General features: G+C 45.4%; 1 protein-coding gene across 1 annotated transcript in view; it reads right to left on the reverse strand.

Annotated features, from left to right (window-relative positions):
• LOC139582537 (signal-induced proliferation-associated 1-like protein 1) overlaps window positions 1-17,511 on the reverse strand; it is a 246,065-nt gene that overhangs the window by 105,252 nt on the left and 123,302 nt on the right. The window contains exons 3-7 of the mRNA XM_071412624.1: window positions 6,127-7,077; window positions 5,644-5,829; window positions 4,889-5,392; window positions 3,392-3,605; window positions 1,703-1,833 (exon numbers count right to left, since the gene is read on the reverse strand). Coding sequence (XP_071268725.1) covers window positions 1,703-1,833; window positions 3,392-3,605; window positions 4,889-5,392; window positions 5,644-5,829; window positions 6,127-6,867 — 1,776 coding nt within the window. The 5' untranslated portion in view covers window positions 6,868-7,077. The remainder of the gene's footprint in view (window positions 1-1,702; window positions 1,834-3,391; window positions 3,606-4,888; window positions 5,393-5,643; window positions 5,830-6,126; window positions 7,078-17,511) is intronic.

Below are 17,511 nucleotides of genomic sequence, written 5' to 3' on the forward strand. Positions count from 1 at the left end.
GGGAGAGAGAGAGAGAGAGAGAATAAATAAAAACAACCCATATTTATGTTTATTTATTTTACTTTTTTGCACATTGTTAAAACACTGTATATAGACATATGAAGTGTCTCTATTCCTTTGGAATTTAAGGCTAAAACTAACTTCCTGAGGGGAGAAAACACACACACACACACACACAGGTTAAAACAACCTTCAGTGGAGGACAGCATGAATAATAGAAAGATCTAGCAGGACCTGCCTTCATATCTAGAAGGACCTGCCTTCATATCTAGAAGGACCTGCCTTCATATCTCACTAACAGTAAACACCCAGAGTCCAGTCCAGTGTGTGTGTGTGTGTGTGTGTGTGTGTGTGTGTGTGTGTGTGTGTGTGTGTGTGTGTGTGTGTGTGTGTGTGTGTGTGTGTGTGTGTGTGTGTGCATTCATGTCCCTGTGCTCTCACTGAGAAGTGACTCACAGTACTGTGTCCTTAGGTTTTTAAATGCGGTTAAATATGCTGGATATTATTACATGTGGTCAATTGTATTATTGTAGTGTTCTGACGGAGACCCCGTGGAGGTAAATGTGTTGACGGTGGAGAGGACCCAGAACACTGGACTAAACTATTCTTCCTCTGACGTGGTCTCAACCTACACACACTCACAAACCTGCCCACCTTCCAGGCTGGAAATAGCAGCAAGTGGAGAAGAGAAGAGAGAAGTGCAGAGGAGGAGAGGTGGAGAGAGGAGAGGTGGAGAGAGGAGAGGTGGAGAGAGGAGAGGTGGAGAGAGGAGAGATGGAATGGAGGAGAGAGGAGACGTGGAATGGAGGAGAGAGGAGAGGTGGAGAGGAGAGGTAGAGAGAGGAGAGGTAGAGAGAGGAGAGGTGGAATGGAGGAGAGGTGTAGAGAGGTGGAATGGAGAGGAGAGGTGGAGAGAGGAGAAGTGGAATGGAGGAGAGGTGGAATGGAGGAGAGAGGAGAGGTGTGGGGGACAGGTGAGGAGAGGAGAGGTGGAATGGAGGAGAGATGTAGAGAGGAGAGGTGGAATGGAGGAGAGAGGACAGGTGGAGAGAGGAGAGGTGGAATGGAGGAGAGAGGAGAGGTGGAGAGGAGGAGAGAGGACAGGTGGAGAGGAGGAGAGGTGGAATGGAGGAGAGGAGAGGTGGAGAGGAGGAGAGGACAGGTGGAGAGAGGAGAGGTGGAATGGAGGAGAGAGGAGAGGTGGAGAGGAGGAGAGGACAGGTGGAGAGGAGGAGAGGTGGAATGGAGGAGAGAGGAGAGGTGGAGAGGAGGAGAGGACAGGTGGAGAGAGGAGAGGTGGAATGGAGGAGAGAGGACAGGTGGAGAGAGGAGAGAGAAGTGCAGAGATGGAGAAGAGAGGAGAGAAGGGGAGGGATGATAACATTACTGGTTACAATACTGCAGGCTCTCAGGAAAAGGAGTGAGGTAGAGAGGGCGGGAGAGGAGGGAGGGAGGGGTAGAGAGCAGGTGATGGGGATGACTGACATTGTTGCCTATAGTATACCAGGGTCTAAGGAATTGAAGAGGTAGTTGAAGCTGATGGACTTGAGAAGTTGAGATCAATGAGTTGTGGTGAATGAAGAGGAGAGACTACACTATGAACAAGCCTGGTTATTCACTAGAATGAACAAAAGCAGGGAGAAAGGACAGACTGGAGGGGAGACGGGTGAGAAACCAGGGGCTTTAGTTAGTGTCTTGTTACCTCGCTGGTTCTGAAGATGACTCTGTAGGTGTACTGCTGTCCATGCTCCTTGTGTTCCTCCAGCTTCTCTCTCCTCAGACTCACTGCTACTGGACCCAGAGTCTCATCTACACCCAGGTAGTTCCAATGCTCTGGACGAGAGAGGGAGCGACGAGAGAGAGGGAGGGACGAGAGAGAGGGACGAGAGAGAGGGAGGGAAAGAGAGGGAGGGAAAGAGAGGGAGGGACGAGAGAGAGGGACGAGAGAGAGGGACGAGAGAGAGGGACGAGAGAGAGGGAGAGACGAGAGAGAGGGAGGGAAAGAGAGAGAGGGAAAGAGAGAGAGGGAGCGTGGGTGCGAGACCGGAAGAGAGAGGGGAATTTTTTTTTGTATATATATTTGCAATATAAGAGAAGTAGCACACACAGCCTGATGTCAACCTACAGCCTGATGTAAATCTACAGCCTGATGTAAACCTACAGCCTGATGTAAACCTAAAGCCTGATGTAAACCTACAGCCTGATGTAAATCTACAGCCTGATGTAAACCTACAGCCTGATGTAAACCTACAGCCTGATGTAAACCTACAGCCTGATGTAAACCTACAGCCTGATGTAAACCTAAAGCCTGATGTAAACCTACAGCCTGATGTAAACCTAAAAAGAAGCACTTCCTGTCATAGTACCCCAGCTCTCCCTCTCTACCCATCCATCCCTTTCTCCCTCCCTCCTTGTAGGTAGAAGTACTTCCTGTAGTAGTACCCCAGGTCCCTCCCTCTCACCTCTCAGATAGAAGTACTTCCTGTAGTAGTACCCCAGGTCCCTCCCTCTCACCTCTCAGATAGAAGTACTTCCTGTAGTAGTACCCCAGGTCCCTCCCTCTCACCTCTCAGATAGAAGTACTTCCTGTAGTAGTACCCCAGGTCCCTCCCTCTCACCTCTCAGATATAAGTACTTCCTGTAGTAGTACCCCAGGTCCCTCCCTCTCACCTCTCAGGTAGAAGTACTTCCTGTAGTAGTGCCCCAGGTCCCTCCCTCTCACCTCTCAAGTAGAAGTACTTCCTGTCATAGTACCCCAGGTCCCTCCCTCTCACCTCTCAGGTAGAAGTACTTCCTGTCATAGTACCCCAGGTCCCTCCCTCTCAGATAGAAGTACTTCCTGTCATAGTACCCCAGGTCCCTCCCTCTCACCTCTCAGATAGAAGTACTTCCTGTAGTAGTGCCCCAGGTCCCTCCCTCTCACCTCTCAGGTAGAAGTACTTCCTGTAGTAGTACCCCAGGTCCCTCCCTCTCACCTCTCAGGTAGAAGTACTTCCTGTAGTAGTACCCCAGGTCCCTCCCTCTCACCTCTCAGATAGAAGTACTTCCTGTAGTAGTACCCCAGGTCCCTCCCTCTCACCTCTCAGATAGAAGTACTTCCTGTAGTAGTACCCCAGGTCCCTCCCTCTCACCTCTCAGATAGAAGTACTTCCTGTAGTAGTACCCCAGGTCCCTCCCTCTCACCTCTCAGGAAGAAGTACTTCCTGTAGTAGTACCCCAGGTCCCTCCCTCTCACCTCTCAGGTAGAAGTACTTCCTGTAGTAGTACCCCAGGTCCCTCCCTCTCACCTCTCAGGTAGAAGTACTTCCTGTAGTAGTGCCCCAGGTCCCTCCCTCTCACCTCTCAGGTAGAAGTACTTCCTGTAGTAGTGCCCCAGGTCCCTCCCTCTCACCTCTCAGGTAGAAGTACTTCCTGTAGTAGTAAGCCCCCAGGTCACAGTGTTCTACAGATCGTTTGGCCCTGTCGGCGTGTTGTCCCTGTCCATCTTTAGGGGCCTCCAGCACGGCCACCCCGGCATTGGTGAAGTGGGGGAGAGTGGTCTCCAGGGGCCCCTCCTCTGAGCCACCTCCCCCCCCAGAGCTCCCTCCACTGCCTATACTCCCCTGCTGGGAGGGGGAAGAGGAGCAATGTTAGATTGGAGGTAAAGGTAAAGGGGTAACATTTATTTGAGTTGACATAAGCATACAGTACATGCTTATAAACTGCTTATGAATGCATTATGTACGGGTTCTAAATGTGTTAAAACCTCTTAAGGCTCGGGGGGAGTGTTCGGAAGTTGGGATGAATGACGTGCCCAAAGTAAACTGCCTGTTACTCAGGCCCAGAAACTAGGTTATGCACAATTTGTAGCATTGGATAGAAAACACTCTGAAGTTTCTAAAACTGTTAAACTAATGTCTGTGAGTATAACAGAACTGATATGGCAGGCGAAAACCTAAGGAAAATCCATCCAAAACAAATATAGGACCCAGATTGCAGTTCCCAGGGCTTCCACTAGATGTCAACAGTCTTTAGAAAGTGTTTCAGGCTTGTTTTTTGAAAAATGAACAAGTTGTAGTTTTTCCAAGGTGTCTCTCATTAGAAAAGTAGTCTTGTTGCGTGCGTGAATGAGGTCCGCGCTCTTCGTAATTGATCTTCCCTATTGAACATACTATGCTTCGTCTTAAATGTTATCGTTTATTTAGATATTAGAGTACCTGAGGATTAATTAGAAACATAGTTTGACTTGTTTGGACGAACTTTACAGGTAACGAGTGGATTAATGAAATCAACGGCACCAACTAAACAGACTTTTTTGGATATAAAGAGGGACTTTATCGAACAAAACGACCATTCATTGTGTAGCTGGGACCCCTGGGATTGCAAACAGAGGAAGATCTTCAAAAGGTAAGTGATTTATTTTATCGCTATTTGGGATTTTGTGACGCCTGTGCTGGTTTGGAAAAGTATTTTTATACCTACAGGGGTCCTAAAATTCTACATCAAATAGTTAAATGACCCTTGGTATGACCATCTTAAAACAATTCCATATGACCATCTTAAAACAATTCCATATGTCAGCTTAGTAGAAGCCCAGCCCCTTACAGGGGTGTCAGGTAACCTGGAGGGTAGGAGCGTTGGGCCAGTAACCAAAAGGTTGCTGGATCGAATCCCAAGCTGACAAAGTAAAAATCTGTCATTCTGGTGAAAGATTTGAGCTAATGCAGAGATTTAAGGTCTCGTAAAGTTATGTCTTTGTCCAATATCTATGATGGTACCAGAGTTATCCAGATAACACATTCCATTAACTGATCTGTGAGTGAGTGTATATTGTGTGGGTGTGTGCCTGCATGCATTCGTATTGCCGGTGAGTGTCCATGCCAGTGTATTTATGGTATCCTCGTCCTACCTGTTTAGAAGGGCGGATGTTCCTTTCTCCCTCTCCTCCCAGTTCCTTCCTAAAACAGGGACAGTTCAGCACCAATTCATTGCTCTGGTCATCCCCAGGATCCAGGGCAGGGTTAGTGCCATGTCCCCCTCCTGTACCCAGACACCCCTCCTTCCCACTTAGCTCCTCCTGCGACCCGCACGGAGACCCGCCCCCACCGTATACTCCGCTCTGATTGGACGAGAGGGAGGAAGTGGCAGAGGCCGAGGCGGCGGCTGCAGCCGAAGCTCCTGTGGTGGTGTTCTTGCGTTTCCCGCCGGATTGTCGTCCCTGGATGGCCTCGTTGAGGTCGAAGAGGATACTCTGCACGTCAAAGTGGGCGAAGCCCTTCTGACAGATCCAGGGTTTGGGGCTGTTACCGTCCTCCCGCCCCCCGTCTTCTATGTCTGATCCGGCACGGGACGAGTCGCCCTCGGCCTTGACGCTACGAAGCTTCCGGAAGATGGACTCCCCGCCCGTCTCCGACTGGAATAAGATAAAAATGTACTTCATTATCCCCATGTTGTTTGCTTCACTGTGCATAAACACAAACACATTAACAAATAAAGTATGGGTAAAACATTTTGATAAGATTGATGAAATGTAATATTGGTGTAATGTACAGACTCATAATAACAAAGTTAAACAGAAACATATCAAGCATAGACCACTACAGACAAGATAGATACAATCAACCAATGCGGAGATAGTAAAACCGTGCAGTTCGTGTTCAATACCTTGGATCTCCTTTTGAGTTGTTTCTCCCTTTCCTTCAGGCGACTGGCGGGGCTACCTCTGGCAGTACCCAGGGGTCCATCAGGCAGATCCAGGGCAGCCTGTTTGTGCGGGGCGACCGTCAGCAGCTCCCCGAGTCTGTCCGGTGCCGGGCTGCGCTGGTCTGGTGCATCCTGGGATGTATAACCCTTGGAATGAATGGAATTATTTGACATATTTAAAATACATATAGAGTTGCCTCAGGAATATAACAATACATATATACATATAGAGTTGCCTATATATAATATATATAACAATACATACATTCTACAAGTAAAAATTAGTTTTAGGAAGATTAGGTTTATTTGAACATCTTGGTACATATGCAGAACCATACATAAAATGTGATTTAATGATAAAAATGAAAATACATATGGACAGCGCATCATAAATAACTGATATATATCAGAAAGGTATACCACTAAATCAATTAAGACACAAACCTTGAGCATATCGAAGAAGCTCTCCTCTGAGCCTGTCTGTTTGTCTATGGAGGACGTGCTGCCGTACTCTCGGTGCATGGGCGTCCAGCCAGAGAAGGACCAGCCCTCGCCCCCGTCACCCTCCAGCTCAGAGATAGTGATGTCACTGTTGGAGCGCTGGCGGATACGCCTCATGCCTTTACGCGGCGAGCCCTGGTAGCCGTCCGGCGACAGGTAGCGGTTGTCTTTGCTGTGATGTCTGCCGTGGTGCATCTTGCTCTTCAGGGTGTTGTGGATGTTCCGGAGCATCGACGAGTCCTGAGGGCTGATCAGGTGGCCCAGTTTAGCTGACATGCTGCTATGGGCCAGGGGCGCCGAGCCTGAACCCGACCCCGAGCTCCGCTCTCGTTCGCGTTCTCCGCCCGACCCGCGTTCTCCGCCCGACCCGCGTTCTCCGCCACCTGAAGATGACATGGTAGAACTCGGAGAGTCCGTATCTACGGTGATGTGCCACACTCCACCCGTTCCGTCCCTTTTCGGGGGCCAGTCTGCCACGCGGGCCCTGACCCCCATCTTGGGAACCCCCGGGGTGGAGGATGAAGAGGAGCCGGACGATGAAGAGGAGGTGAGGTGGGCGCTTTCGGAGCGGGGTGGGGGGGCGCCACCGTTGGGGAGGCGCAGACGGCGAGTGTAGAATTCATCAGAGGCAGGTACCGAGCCGCCCACCGAACGCTCCGTCTGAGACCGCTTCAGACTGGTCATGGTGGGTAAGGTTAGGGGGTAAAGGTTAGGGGGTAAGGTGGAGCTCAGCAGTAGAGATGGAGCATTATGCCCAGGGAGAGGAGAGGATAGAGAGCCTCACAGAGCATTGGTGGCTGGGAGGACTGGAGGAGGGCGGACAGAACGTTGTAGCTAGTGCTGGTTCTCCTCGGGTCTGCTTGCTGCTTCGGTCTCTGGTGGGCACGGTGGACTCTACAGAGGAGAGAGAGAGAGGAAGGGAGAGGAGAGAGAGAGGAGAGCGAGAGAGGAGAGAGAGAGAGGAAGAGGAGAGAGAGAGGAAGAGGAGAGCGAGAGAGGAGAGTGAGAGAAAGAGAGAGGAAGAGGAGAGGCTATAATACATCTGAAGTAGTTTTTTATCAAGCAGAAGAAACAAATAGACATTACATGAGATCCAGACAGCTGTTGTTAAAGAAGCACCTGAATGTCTCTGTGACAGAAACTAGCATCTACGTACACAAGACCTGCTAAGACTTGTATTCACAAAACCTTAATCTCTTTAAGAGAATAATAATTTAAGATGGGCTACTTCAGTTCATTTCAAACCAACTGATTACCTAAGATAACACAACGCTTATCAGTTGATACACGGCTGTTCATTATCAGATGAGAAAGCTACACTATATATACAAAAGTATGTGGACACCCCTTCAAATTAGTGGATTCAGCTATTTCAGCCACACCTGTTGATGACAAGTGTGTAAAATTGAGCACACAGCCATGCAATCTCCATAGACAAACATTGGCTGTAGAATGGCTTTACTGAAGAGCTCAGGGACTTAACATGGCACCGTCATAGGATGCCACCTTTCCAACAAGTCAGTTCATCAAATTTGAGCCCTGCTAGAGCTGCCCCGGTCTGTAAGTGCTGTTATTGTGAAACGTCTAGTAGCAACAACAGCTCAGCCGTGAAGTGATAGGTCACATAAGCTCACAGAACGGGACTGCCGAGTGCTGAAGTGTGTAAAAATCGTCAGTCCTCGGTTGCAACACTCACTACTGAGTTCCAAACTGTTGCCACAAAGTTGGTGAAGCTTGAACTGTTCCTCGGGAGCTTCATGAAATGGCTTTCCGTGGCCGAGCAGCCGCACACAAGCCTAAGATCATCATGCACAATGCCAAGTGTCGACTGGAGTGGTATAAAGCTCGACGCCATTGGACTCTGGAGCAGTGGAAACGCGTTCTCTGGAGTGATGAATCAACCTTCACGATCTGGCAGTCTGACAGATGAATTAATGTTTGGTGGATGACAGGAGAACACGACCTGGCATCATGCATAGTGCCAATTATAAAGTTTGGTGGAGGATAAATAATTGTCTGGTGCTGTTTTTCATGGTCTATGCCCCTTAGTTCCAGTGAAGGGAAATCTTAACGCTACAGCATACAATTACATTCTAGACGATTCTGTGCTTCCAGCTTTGTGGCAACAGTTTGGGGAAGTTCCTGTTTCAGCATGACAATGCCCCGTTGCCCAAAGCAAGGTACATACAGAAATGGTTTGTCGAGATCGGTGTGGAAGAACTTGACTGGCCTGCACAAAGCCCTGACCTCAACCCCAACAAACAACTTTGGGATGAATTGGAACGCCAACTGCGAGCCAGGCCTAATCACCCAACATCAGTGCCCGACCTCACTAATGCTCATGGCTGTTCCAACAGCACACAATCAAAATGTACTCTGACAGGGAAGAGAGAGAGAGAGAGAGAGAGACAAGAAGCAGATAGAAAGAAGAGAGAAATCATGATCGAGAGAGATGATCACGTTGAGAAGATTAACAGTCCATGACGTCTCTCTCCTCTGTGTGATTGTGTAATGTTAAAGCCCTCTCCATCATGCAACCTGACAAACTATTTCCTTCTCTCTGTGACTGTCAGATAAAGTCAGATAGACATTTTAATAGGCTAATTGCTTAGTCTTATCACAGGTCACGTCAGGTAAAAAAAAACAGAGACACGTTCCGAATGGACCCAAAGACAGTCAGACAAGTTCTGAAAAGGACCGTGGAACACAGACCCAAACAAACCAGCGCAGGTTAATCAAGAGAGAACCGTTCAGATCCGAGAGCAGAAAGAGAGAGGAAGAAACCAATGACCGGGTGCTGCCAGCGCCATCGATAAACAAGTGATACTGACCAAATGAGCCACAGTTACCCGTACTTAAAAACAGATCACCTAAAAAGTTTCTACTTTCCTAAAGCAATAATGGTCCATCTTACGGTTCAGCTGTCAGAGATGTGAGCGTTAAATGCATCAGGGAGTCAGTCGTCTGTACCGGCACCAAAACTACAGTATTTTTTCCTTCATAGCTTATTCTCCATCTTCTTTTTAAATAACGAGACAATTTGACTGATTTAAACTAGTTTTCTCACGTCTCTCTCATCCCTCTGCAGCAGACATACAGTGAGCAATATGTCTGGAACATCGAATCACAATAAAAATCACACTATCGAATCGCAATTCATATAGAATTGTGAGAATCGCAATACATATCGTATCGGCACCTAAGTACCTAAGTAAATATGCGGGCAGCATTTTCCCGACACAGACATGCAATTTCTGTATTCTTGTCAGATAAGCTATAGAGATATAGACGTACAGAAACACTTCTTGTCAGATAAGCTATAGAGATATAGACGTACAGAAACACTTCTTGTCAGATAAGCTATAGAGATATAGACGTACAGAAACACTTCTTGTCAGATAAGCTATAGAGATATAGACGTACAGAAACACTTCTTGTCAGATAAGCTATAGAGATATAGACGTACAGAAACACTTCTTGTCAGATAAGCTATAGAGATATAGACGTACAGAAACACTTCTTGTCAGATAAGCTATAGAGATATAGACGTACAGAAACACTTCTTGTCAGATAAGCTATAGAGATATAGACGTACAGAAACACTTCTTGTCAGATAAGCTATAGAGATATAGACGTACAGAAAAAGGCAAATTCATACATTTTCAAATCAGGATTTTTTATTTATTTTTATATAAAGTATTATATTGTTAGATTAAAAGAGTAACTCTGGTGGGCCTAAAACATTCTTCCTCAACTCAAGTTCAACTGTCCGGAGTCAGTGGGAGCGCAGGTGTGCACTGCCTTCGTAGGCCTGCAGTAGCTAAAGCCTAATAGCCTCCAACACCACACCTTCACAAAAGTTTATACACTCTATTAGGGTCATATAAAAAGTAAGTCGAGCCATTGTTTATAGCAGGGGTGTCAAACATACGGCCCGCGGGCCGGAACCGGCCCCCAAGGAGGTTCGATCAGGCCCGCAGGATAATTTGAAAGTGGAAAAAATGCATAAAAGACATGGAATTAATATTTTTAATTCGCTGCAATTCATGGATTATCCGCTAAGGGGCGCACTCTTTCCATCAGAGTAGAAGACAAGCCGCATCACTGAGACAGACTGAAAACAGCAGACGGTATCAATGCGCCATCTGCTGCTTGTTACGACGTTGTTAATACCTTGGTCTCTACCTCTCCGCTACACCCTCATTAGCCAAAATGTCGTTATCCAAACGGAGAAAAGTAGATAAGGAGTGTAGAATTTTCAAAGAAAAATGGACCACGTCCTATTTATTTACAGAGATGCACGGAAAACCTTCGTGCTTGGTGTGTTTGCAACAAGACTAGACTAACACCTTTAAAATGCTGCCTTAGATACTGTTTGCATTGAAAGAATACAGCTCTGTGAAGATGAATCCTTACTGTGGTGATTTAAAAAATGTGCACTTTAATGTTAGTCAGCAGCTTCAAAACAAAAGTTGTGTGATGGAATTCTACTGTTCATACAACTCCATAAATTTTCAGTATGTATTGTATGTGTATGTATGTTTCATGTATGAAGTTTACAGATTTACAGGACAGGCGAACACTTTCTTCATTACACATTTAAAATCACTCTCCTTAGTTTGTAAGGTGTACGCATGGATTACATTTAGATTTTATATGCGTATGTGTAAGTGGTTTAAAAATTCCTTTCTTTAAAAGTCTCATTTAATCTTAAAGTGCATTACTATATTTTTCAGTACCAATTAAAGTTTTGTGCCTTTGTACAATCAGTGGGATCAGTTGCAATGCATATTTGTGAATGATAAAAGTAAATTGCACATTTGTCTAAGGAAATATGAGGTGTTTCATGAAATGTTTTGTAAAAGGATAGTTCATTAAATTTCAATATTTTCCTAATGTTCTTGTGCTTCTTTACACCAAAACAAAGGAAAGACATGATATTTTGGTTATTTATAGCAGAGTATGGTATAATTTTAATGGTCCGGCCCACTTGACATCTCCCTAGGCCGTATGTGGCCCACGATGCGAAATGAGTTTGACACCCCTGGTTTATAGGGACAATATAAAAACAGGTTATTATATTACGGCATTAAATTAAGCTTATTTTTGCATCTCAGCCTCCTTGGTTTTTTATTTTCATGCCCATAGTAGCCTAATTCTATTATTGCAGCAAACAAAACAACTTCAAATTGGCAAAAGAAAATGGCTCAACAGAATGAAATAAAACACTTGTTTATTTAAAGAACTGGTTTAGAACAGGCTATATTGCAGCAATTACCAACAAAAGGCGAGTTCCTACCGTACCCAAAAAATGACAGCAATTAGGCTAATTAGATTTATTTTACAACAGGCCTACTCACTCCCTCCCTCACCTCCCTCCCTCCCTCACTCCCTCCCCTCACCTCCCTCCCCTCACCTCCCTCCCCTCACCTCCCTCACTCCCTCACCTCTCTCACTCACTAGGTGCAGGTGAGCAGAGATCTGTATATAATGATGCCGTTGTCATGTCTCCGCCCTAACAACAGGAGTCGTTGTCCCAAAGGCAAGGAAGGCAGGCGACAAGCATCAGTCCACAATAAACCCATAGAAACACACAGGGCTTATTTTGGTGAGAGTGAAACCTCTCGATTCGCCATCTCCTCTCTAATATGAGGTGAGCGGACGGAACCAGTTTTAGCTGGACCGAAGCTATACGTTCTGAGTGTCAATTGGCTGACACAGATAACAAGCTTGTGGAGTTCTCATCACCTCACACATTAAATGAACAGATGACGAGAGTAGGGATCTCTGAATTTTGGGTCTGTTGGACACTTGACTACATCTACTGCCCAAATACGAGGTATTTGTCGAACAACGATGCCAATGACAACCCGGTGTGTTGTTTTAGTGGGACCTAGCCTAAACCCCATGACAACCCGGTGTGTTGTTTGAGTGGGACCTAGTCTAAACCCCATGACAACCCGGTGTGTAGTTTTAGTGGGACGTAGCCTAAACCCCATGACAACCCGGTGTGTAGTTTTAGTGGGACCTAGCCTAAACCCCATGACAACCCGGTGTGTTGTTTTAGTGGGACCTAGTCTAAACCCCATGACAACCCGGTGTGTAGTTTTAGTGGGACGTAGCCTAAACCCCATGACAACCCGGTGTGTTGTTTTAGTGGGACCTAGCCTAAACCCCATGACAACCCGGTGTGTTGTTTTAGTGGGACCTAGTCTAAACCCCATGACAACCCGGTGTGTAGTTTTAGTGGGACGTAGCCTAAACCCCATGACAACCCGGTGTGTTGTTTTAGTGGGACCTAGCCTAAACCCCATGACAACCCGGTGTGTTGTTTTAGTGGGACCCAGCCTAAACCCCATGACAATCCGGTGTGTTGTTTTAGTGGGACCCAGCCTAAACCCCATGACAACCCGGTGTGTTGTTTTAGTGGGACCTAGCCTAAACCCCATGACAACCCGGTGTGTTGTTTTAGTGGGACCTAGCCTAAACCCCATGACAATCCGGTGTGTTGTTTTAGTGGGACCTAGCCTAAACCCCATGACAACCCGGTGTGTTGTTTTAGTGGGACCCAGCCTAAACCCCATGACAACCCGGTGTGTTGTTTTAGTGGGACCTAGCCTAAACCCCATGACAACCCGGTGTGTTGTTTTAGTGGGACCTAGCCTAAACCCCATGACAACCCGGTGTGTTGTTTTAGTGGGACCTAGTCTAAACCCCGAAGGGTAATCCACGCTGACATACACATCCAGAAAAGACTCAGGTTGTGCAGCAGGAGCACCGAAGATACACCTGTCACACCGTCTCACTGAGCAATGTCTAGTTTCCTCTCCACACACACACATTCACACTCAGAATTGTCAGTCTCCTCTCCTCCGTATCCCAGCAACCACCTGCTAAGTGTCTGTCTCTCTCTCTGCTGGGCTGACGATGAGGTGGTACACACTAATGTGTGTGTGTGTGTGTGTGCCAGGGTTTCTGTAAGCTGGTAACTCCTGGCTTTTGGCAAAAAAATAAAAGTGGGAAATAAAATTGTTGCCAAATTGACCAGGAGATAAACAATGGTAGGCAGGCTATCAGCACGTCACCCAGCACTTTACAATATGAGCAGGAGGCAGTAGGCATTTTGAAAACATACTTAATTAACATACCTAATTAACATAATTCATTATTTGAAACCTGAATGTTTTACTTCATATTATGACGCATGTCTTTCTTACCTTGTTTGAAAATCAGACCATAGAAACGTGAATGTATATTTTTTAAATAAATAGGCAGCCCGTGACTTCCAAGTTTGGGGATGCATACAATTTATCCTTCCATTTCTACCCAATCTGTGTGTCAGTTATGATTTTCCTATGTGCATTTTCATTTCAATAATAACATTTTAGTCTCTCAAAATCATTGTCAAGTGGTTGATCATAAAAAACGTAATCAAAATTATTTAAAAAAAAATCTAAATTCAACTAAATGTGAGATCACCAGCCTCTACTATCATATATATATATATATATATATATATATATATATATATATATATATATATATATATATATATATATATATATATACACACATATACTATACTATCACTAACCTCCAGACACACTGATACTCCGTGATCACTGGCAGCTAAACAGCCTAAATGAGAGTCAGGAACTCAGAGATGGTCAATGCAGTCTCTGGCCCAATAACTTCTATTGTCAACTAAGTACAGATTCAGCCCATCTGCCTCCCTATCGGTGGTCTTCACTTGGGCCATGGCTAGAGAACCTGCAACAACGTATCAACTAGCCTGTTCCCTCAGCCAATGAGATCGGGACAGACAGCTGTCCCGATCTCAAAGTGATTTTTTTTTTACAAGACAGAGAAAGCAGACTGATGCTCATTGCTCACATGGAACACTCCAAGCAAAAGACAATAAAAACATGAACAAAACTCATAAATTATAGTTTAGGAAATACACCAAAACTTGTTTCTCACAGTGTAGCAGGTTGTGAACAGTGCAAACAGCGTTTCCACTGAGAATGAGAACAAAGTTTACAAGACAACTTAGTTCTCTTCAAGGACAGAGTTGAAGTGCCCCTTCTCTGAAAACGTGTGTGCGCGCTCGTTCCATTGTTAATTCCACGTTGGTTCAACATAATTTCATTCAAGGTTGATTCAACCAGTGTGTGCCAAGTGGTGTGTGTGTATTTAAAATATTGTAATTTTTTAGGGGGGGGGGGGATCAGCTTCAATATTGCAGATAGAATGTTGCTTCCATCAATGTAATTGTCTGCATCATTTCCAATCCCCCATATATATATATACACACACAGTTGAAGTCAGAGGTTTATATAGACGTTAGCAAAATACACTGCTCAAAAAAATAAAGGGAACACTTAAACAACACAATGTAACTCCAAGTCAATCACACTTCTGTGAAATCAAACTGTCCACTTAGGAAGCAACACAGATTGACAATAAATTTCACATGCTGTTGTGCAAATGGAATAGACAAAAGGTGGAAATTATAGGCAATTAGCAAGACACCCCCAATAAAGGAGTGGTTCTGGAGGTGGTGACCACAGACCACTTCTCAGTTCCTATGCTTCCTGGCTGATGTTTTGGTCACTTTTGAATGCTGGCGGTGCTTTCACTCTAGTGGTAGGATGAGACGGAGTCTACAACCCACACAAGTGGCTCAGGTAGTGCCGCTCATCCAGGATGGCACATCAATGCGAGCTGTGGCAAGAAGGTCTGCTGTGTCTGTCAGCGTAGTGTCCAGAGCATGGAGGCGCTACCAGGAGACAGGCCAGTACATCAGGAGACGTAAAGGAGGCCGTAGAAGGGCAACAACCCAGCAGCAGGACCGCTACCTCCGCCTTTGTGCAAGGAGGAGCACTGCCAGAGCCCTGCAAAATGACCTCCAGCAGATAAATACCCGTCTACTGTCAGTCATAATGTACTATTGTGTTACTTTCATCCTCTCAACGCCGCTCCTCCCCTGCATCATCCCTGTCATAACCTACCTCTCCAACACTGATAAACCACCATGGTCTGACGTCTCGACTTCCTTGTGACTTGCCTGAAAAAAACCCTGCTAAGTTCTGTGTGAGGAGGAGGAAAACTATAGTCTTTGAACAGAGTTAGCCAGCCAGGCAGAATGGGAACGGAACACACCGTAATCACTCAGCCACTTACTGTGTAAAGTCACTCAGCCATACTGTCAACTCAAGTCACAACTATGACGTTTTTTTAAAATTAACATTCCAATTGTGTGGAAAGATAAACTTAAAAGGAGGGAGGGAAGAGAGGGAGGGAGAGAGGAAGAGCGAGTGAGAGAGATAGAGGAAGAGAGCGAGGGAGAGAGGCGGGGAGAGGGGGAGAAAGAGAGAGGGAGAGAGAGGGAGGGAGAAAGTGGGGGATAGAAAGAGGTAGAGAGGGAGATGGAGGGAGAGAAAGAGATAGAGAGAGGGAGGGAGAGGGAGAGGGAGAGGGAGAGGGAGAGAGAGAGGGAGAGGGAGAGGGAGAGAGAGAGGGAGAGAGAGGGAGAGGGAGAGAGAGAGAGAGAGAGAGGGAGAGAGAGGGAGAGAGAGGGAGACAGAGGGAGAGAGAGGGAGAGAGAGGGAGACAGAGGGAGACAGAGGGAGAGACAGAGGGAGAGACAGAGGGAGAGACAGAGGGAGAGACAGAGGGAGAGACAGAGGGAGAGACAGAGGGAGAGACAGAGGGAGAGACAGAGGGAGAGACAGAGGGAGAGACAGAGAGAGAGAGAGAGAGAGAGAGAGAGAGAGAGAGAGAGAGAGAGAGAGAGAGACAAAGAGAGACAAAGAGAGACAAAGAGAGACAGAGAGAGAGAGACAGAGAGAGAGAGACAGAGAGAGACAGAGAGAGACAGAGAGAGACAGAGAGAAAGACAGAGAGAGAGACAGAGAGAGAGACAGACAGACAGTTCCTTTTAGAAAGGTTTCTTCTATTTAGCAGAGAAGCATCTATAAATAAGAATCAAAGCAACAAAGTTGAAGACGGTGTTTTAAGAGTATTGATTTTGAGTGGGTGGCTGTTTGAGTTCTACAGAAGCTGTCTTTCCTTATGGGGCTTTGGGAGTGTGGTGGAGAGAGCGAGGGTGGAGAGAGCGAGCGAGACAGAGAGCTGCACTTCCTAACCTCCTGACAAACGTATGACCATATTAGAGGCACGTATTCCCCATCAGATTACACAGATCCACAAAGAACCTCGAAAACAAATCCAATTTTGATCAACTTTTTTTTAATGAATTTTATATTTCCCCTTTATTTAACCAGGTAGGCTGTAACTGTGACATGGCCAAGATAAGATATATTGGTATATATAAGATAAGATATATTGGCCATGTCACAGGTAGGCTGTAACTGTGACATGGCCAAGATAAGATATATTGGTATATATAAGATAAGATATATTGGCCATGTCACAGGTAGGCTGTAACTGTGACATGGCCAAGATAAAGCAAAGCAGTACTACACATATCTCCCATATCTATTAGGTGAAACACCACAGTGTGCCATCCCAGCAGCAAGATTTGTGACCTGTTGCCGCAAGAAAAGAGCAACCAGTGAAGAACAAACACCATTGTAAATACAACCCATATTTATGTTTATTTATTTTCCCTTCTGTACTTCTACAACCCTGACTATAGACATAATATGACATTTAAATGTCTCTATTCCTTTGGAACTTTTGTGAGTCTATAGTTTACTGTTCATTTTGTTTATTTCACTTTTGTTTATTAACTATTTCACTTGCTCTGGAAATGTAAACGTATGTTTCCCATGCCAATAAAGCCCTTAAATTGAGAGAGAGATGGAATACATACTATCCAGAGTTAAACAGAGGGCAGATAAATACTATCCAGAGTTAAACAGAGATGGCAGATAAATACTATCCAGAGTTAAACAAAGAGGGCAGATAAATACTATCTAGAGTTAAAGAGAGATAGCAGATAAATACTATCCAGAGTTAAAGAGAGATAGCAGATGAATACTATCCAGAGTTAAACAGAGATAGCAGATAAATACTATCCAGAGTTAAACAGAGATAGCAGATAGATACTACCCAGAGTTAAACAGAGATAGCAGATAAATACTACCCAGAGTTAAACAGAGATAGCAGATAAATACTACCCAGAGTTAAACAGAGATAGCAGATAAATACTATCCAGTTAAACAGTGAGGGCAGATAAATACTATCCAGTTAAAGAGAGATAGCAGATAGATACTACCCAGAGTTAAACAGAGATAGCAGATAAATACTATCCAGAGTTAAAGAGAGATAGCAGATAAATACTACCCAGAGTTAAACAGAGAT

The sequence above is a fragment of the Salvelinus alpinus genome, chromosome 8 (genome assembly GCF_045679555.1).
Source record: "Salvelinus alpinus chromosome 8, SLU_Salpinus.1, whole genome shotgun sequence".
Taxonomy (NCBI): Eukaryota; Metazoa; Chordata; class Actinopteri; order Salmoniformes; family Salmonidae; genus Salvelinus; species Salvelinus alpinus.